The 5,786-nt window shown below is 30.4% G+C and overlaps 1 protein-coding gene across 1 annotated transcript; it reads right to left on the minus strand.

Annotated features, from left to right (window-relative positions):
* Positions 1-268: 268 nt before the first annotated feature.
* On the minus strand, positions 269-2,420 carry LOC129896126 (1-aminocyclopropane-1-carboxylate synthase 3-like). The gene is made up of 4 exons (XM_055971956.1): positions 2,227-2,420; positions 1,974-2,105; positions 1,633-1,793; positions 269-1,540 (listed from the first exon to the last, which is right to left on the minus strand). The coding sequence occupies exons 1-4, from the start codon at positions 2,371-2,373 to the stop codon at positions 565-567; spliced, it is 1,416 nt and encodes a 471-aa protein (XP_055827931.1). The 5' UTR covers positions 2,374-2,420; the 3' UTR covers positions 269-564.
* Between the last annotated feature and the right edge of the window lie 3,366 nt (positions 2,421-5,786).

Here is a 5,786-nt window from a genome sequence, read left to right on the forward strand (position 1 = left end):
GTTATTCCCATTAATTCGAATATTTGCCATATACTTTTTATTATTATTTTACACATCGAACTTCCCTTTATTTTTAGGATGATAACCAAAATCTAAATAAATAATGTATCATATAAACATCATGTAGTGTTTTTAATATCAAATGGGACCAGCATCATGTGATGCAAATGACGAATAATTCAAGAAAAACTTGCGAAATAATACTATAGTTTGAACAATTCAAGAAGATTAATTTCACACATATATATTCCATATTTTGTAGTATGTTTTACAAATAATGATGAAATGAAAAAAAAAACACTTCTCGTCCATTACATGGACCGAGTGCGTTTACAAATGATGAAATGAAAAAACACTTCTCGTCCATCAATGGACCGAGTGCATTCTCTACATTAAAAATAAAATAAAAAAAGAGTATAATTTTGATACAAAAATTAAATAATGGAAACTCGATTTCTAAAAATATTGACTTATAAAAAAATCACCATTGACAAGGGAATGTTCACACTCGGCGATAAGAATTTATCAAATTTAAATTCTGAATCGACCTTCTGTTCACACAGACTATCGTTCTCTGTCATTGAACGATAGCCGAAAACCCCACTTGGAGAATAACTTCTTCTTTGGACTCGTACTCGTATACTGATTAGTCTGATTACTTTGATCAACATTGATACCAATCACATCAGAGGAATCAACAAAACTTTTAATACGTTGAATCGCGAGATTCAACGTATCTTCTGACATGTTCGCAAAACATACCCGGAACCAACCCGGTTCAGTACAATGGCACGACGATCCGGGCGAAATATTAAGCCTAACTTCGTAAACTATTTTTTTCCATAACTCAATTTCTGCTTCAAATGTATTGGACTTTAATAAATGTCTCATATCGACCCAACAAAATAAACCGGCATTGCTGTCAAGACAACTAATTCCACTACTCTCAAGTCCTTTTACTAACATTGCATGTCTTTTCTTGAGACGTCTATGATTTTCGGAGATGTATGTCTTCTTAAACTTTTTATCGGCTAGCATAGCTGATAAAAGATACTGAGTTTGTGAAGAAATTAACCCAAAACTTGACATTTTTGTAGCCGCGGAGACAATAACCGCATCGTTGGAGTAAATCGCACCAATTCGGAAACCGGGAAGCCCTAAATCTTTTGAAAGGCTATAGACAATGTGAACACGGTCCCAAACTTCGGTGTACATGTAATTATTTTCGATTAATACCTCCATGACACTAACGAATTTAGGCGAATTAAAAACCGTGCCCGAATATATTTCATCGCTAATAAGATGAATGCCCTTTTCCGCAACGAAGCTAACAAGTAACTCGAGCTCCATTCGAGTTAATGTCGTGCCCAATGGGTTCGAGGGGTTAGTCACTAGTACCCCTTTCACTCTAAGGTTTCGACTTTTGGCTAATTTGTAAGATTCTTCAAGAGCAGATTCTGTAATTCTAAAGCCATTTGAACTTGTACATTGTATTGGAACTATCTCAGCCCCGGTTCTCCATTTTAGGTCTCGATCAAATCTGCATATGTACAAATGTAACATAAGTAACGTAACCAAATTTGTGTTTAATGAAAAATAATTTAACTTATATATACTGATAAGCTTACGTACCCAGGGTAGTAAGGGGTGGGAAGGAGAAAAGCGTCGCCGGGGTTGGCGAGGCAAAACATGAGTGTCTCATTTGCGGAAGTAGCGCCGGCGGTGAGAACAAGCTTGTTTGAATTAAAGGTAACTTTGTTCCCTCTAATTTCTGACATGAATTGAACCAATGCCTACATTAATTAAACATAAAAGTATGTGAGCTTATGATAGCTTGACTAGTACTAACAACAACAACAAACTCAGTATAATTTTATAAGTGGAGTCAGGAATGACTAGTGTTTACGATAGACACTCTTTGAGTAATAACTTGACAAGTATGCTTTGCATGAAAATATTATTATTCAACGTACATTTTTGAAGTCAGGAAGGCCGTGGTAATCTTGAAATAGAGCAAGTTTTCTAAATATAGACTCTCCATTTCTCTTAAATCCCGTTGCGTCTGGGTTTTGGGCAAGCCAAGACTCTAATAAATCGAAAGAAAGCTGCAACAACGCAAAAAAAAATAAAATAATAATTATAGGATACTCAAGGTAAACAAAAAAAATAAAATGAGAGATAATATTTAATAAAATCAGACAAGAAGAAATGGGAAAAATTTGTTACCTGATTCTCTGCAAGACCCATTTGTATTATTCCTTTTGGATTTTGAATTTCATCGTACGGGTTCTTCTCATACTCCTGCCATCCTAAGAAATACGATGAATCTTGTCCGTGTGAATTACACGTGACTTTTTCCGATAAGAGTTTCATAATTTATCGACGTTTAAATTTAAAAAATTCTGGGAGAAATCACAAATGTGGGTTTGACGTTCTTCAAGAAAAATGAATAAAAAGAAACGTAGTTTTGGAGAGAGCGTAAAATCTGTAAGAATGATGATAGAATGATATTGAAATAGATAGTTTGTTGGTATTTGCTGGCAAATAACACACCTATATATAGGGATGGTAAAGGGTAGATGGAGAGGAGATAATAAATTAAAAATATCACTTATAAAATTTCCACTAACAAATTATACTTATTTATAAAAAACTTAAGTTTATTTTTTAAAATATTTTTATGATCAAACATGAAAAAATTGAAATTCCATGCCAAACACTTTGTGCCGTGTAATCTAAGCGTATTGAAAAGAAAGCAGCAAGTGGCTCTCACACTCACTTGGGGTCTCTTGGGACTAGCACAGTGGCATTAATGTTACCTATAATTTTTATTTTACTCCAAATGGTTTGAAAATTCGAAGATTTAAAACCTCGTTAGATAGATTTATTTTATATAACTTATAAGTTGAAAATTGTTTGTAAGTTAAAAGAAAAATAAATAGGTGTAAGTCAATTTATTTTTTTTGATTTAAAATAAGTCCATTCAAACAAATTCAATTATTAGCCTGTTTGAATTAATTTATTTTTAAGGAGCTTATAAGTTGAAAACTGCTTATAAGTTTTAAAAAAATAGGTGCAGACCAACTTTTTTTTGACTTATAAGCTGTTTTTAACTTATAAACTGCTTAAAATAAGTTCATTCAAATAAATTCAACTATTTATTGAGGCTTATTTTAAGCACAAAATGACTTTAAATTGGCCAGTCAAACGCTCATAAAAACCGGAAAACAACTTATAAGCAACTTATAAGCCAATCCAAACAGTCTCTATATATTTGACTTATTTTAAGTACAAAGTGACTTTAAGTTGACAAATCAAACACTCAAAAGAGCTGAAAACAACTTATAAGTCAATTCAAACGGACTCTTAGTTCTTCCGTTAATTATAAATGTTATTTTAGTTATACTATATATAAATTTTTGGAGATTCTTTTTAAAAAGTTAACATAAGATAGTAGGCATAAGATAACGGAAGATACTTGTAGTTACTAGAACTTATTGCTTGGCACAAATTTTGTATTTTGTGTTAAAGAAATTATTTTGATATCATGTACAAATAATATATACAAAGCCGTATTGAAAATGTACCAATTTCAAAACTTGAGTCTGTCTCTCACACGAAAGATCTCTTCCACTTGATAATTTTGGAAAGATAACTTGTATTTTGTTTTACTACAAGTGAGTAATAATCATCTATTATCAATTATAATTTGAATATACATAAGAGATTGTAGTATTTTATTTATCGATATGTTTATTTTTCATTGATCACTTATTAAAAGAATATATATATAATATAACTTGACAAAACATTTGAAATGGGCAATAAAACAGGCTTCCCTGCAATTTGCTACTAATTTTTCTAATTCTTCATTAATGGTGAATTCAAAAAAAAAATTTAACTCAATCCGATCAATCGTCACCCTAAATTTCTTTAGTAAACTAATACTATATGTTAAAGTGAATTTGTTGGCTGTTTTTTCAGTTTGTTGGCTGTTGCTTACCTGAATTTTGATATGGACAAGAATGGCAGAAATAGAAAGAAGCCCATCCCTAACTGGTCCATCTGTTCCCTTCCCATTTGGCTCACAAGTTACTGTGTGTCGGCCACTTAATCTCTCTCCACACAGATGGGCCAACAAAGCCCAAACACTAATGTTATGTTTTTTTCTTTCCCTTTTTTTTGTTTTTTCATTAGTGTTCGGTATCTACATTGTAATCCGATTAAATTTGAATTTAGGTCAAAAAATTCTATATCAAGGGGTAAAGAGTTCACTAACAAAGACGACTTTATACCCAAAAAAATTTATAACTAAGACCTTTCGATTAAGAATAAAAAAATACTTATCATTCCATCACAATCCCTGTTAGTGAGAACAAGTGTTATGCCGTTGGAGTTTCTTCTTTCTTCTTCTTATAAATACAAATACAAAAATGGGATCTCTAGAAAAATAATCTCGACGTTCATAGTCACAATTTGGTGTTTGGTTATAAAAAGTGAAGAGCAAAGGTGATGATCTCTAAATTACGTTTTAATTTTAAAATGGTATTTCCTTTTTTATTTTTACTGTACGAAAATCGATTTGATTAATTTTTAGAGTTAAATTAAACTAGATTAATTTAATATTTTAAAATTTTTAATTTTCAAAAATTTATACAAAAAAAACTACAAGTTACAATCATTTTCATATAAATATGATAGCAAAATACATCTTAAAATATTAATTAAAATTCATATAATATTGAGTTTCAATAAATAAAATGTGTGACAAGTAAAAATCAAGGGGAGTACTATTAATTATTAAATATAGTTATTGGAACATTTATAGTTCCTACCAGATTTGTAGAACTTCCCTTCTCTTTTTGGACATATATATATATATATATATATATATATATATATATATATACGGAGAGAGAGAAAAATATGGGACAGCTCATGATCCATATGTCCCAATATATATAACTTTAAGTTTATTTAGTTTGGACTATAAAATTATATATTGTGGTAAGGACATTGATATATATCTGTTGGCTGTCTGTTGTATATTGGTCATGAAGGTTGTTTACAAAATAAATTGAAATTAGTTATACATTTTGTCGTTAAATTGCTTATAGCTAACAAAATTTTGTGATAATCAATCACTAATATGTCATTAAATAAGATTATCATCTGATTTTACTATTAATCTTCATAATTCGTCTGTTCACTAATTCTTATAGTGAAAATACCAACTCAGGTAATTATATTATGCTTGTTTATTTTGTAAAGGGAAAAAGGTTTAATCTTGCTTCTATATTATCTAAAATTGTTTTGATTTGCTCCTCGTCCTACTTTCAGTCTTTTTATATCCTTAATGTTAGCAAATCATCTCATATTTTCCTTGTCATTAATGGAGTTCCAACATAAAATAGATGGACTTCACGTGTCTAAATATTTTGAGAAAAATATCCTAATTTGTCCCTCAATTGTTGACTATTTCAAAATTACTCTCAAATTAGGACTCTATTAAGAGTCAAACACAAGAACAAAAACATAATCTACTTTTCACGAAAAATAAATAAACGACTCCAGAAAGACATCTACCAACTCGATTAGAGTAGATTCAGAGACTTCACCCTTCCTTTAGACCATTGAGCACTACATTGAATGTATATTAGACAAAAAATATAGAGGGGACAAAGTTTGTTATTTTTCATAATACATAGACATTTGATCCTTTTTCCAAAAATCCAAAGTGTGATTAGCAATAGTATAATTTTTAGGAATCACATGGTGTCTCAAAT

This window comes from Solanum dulcamara, chromosome 7 (genome assembly GCF_947179165.1).
Source record: "Solanum dulcamara chromosome 7, daSolDulc1.2, whole genome shotgun sequence".
NCBI classification, from domain to species: Eukaryota; Viridiplantae; Streptophyta; class Magnoliopsida; order Solanales; family Solanaceae; genus Solanum; species Solanum dulcamara.

Excerpts from the sequence above, each read along its gene's own strand:
- LOC129896126 (XM_055971956.1), bottom strand. The coding sequence starts at position 2,373 with ATGAAACTCTTATCGGAAAAAGTCACGTGTAATTCACACGGACAAGAT. Across the intron at positions 2,106-2,226 it reads TGGGTCTTGCAGAGAATCAG|CTTTCTTTCGATTTATTAGA; the intron begins GTAACAAATTTT and ends GCGTTGTTGCAG. Across the intron at positions 1,541-1,632 it reads CCCACCCCTTACTACCCTGG|ATTTGATCGAGACCTAAAAT; the intron begins GTACGTAAGCTT and ends GTACATATGCAG.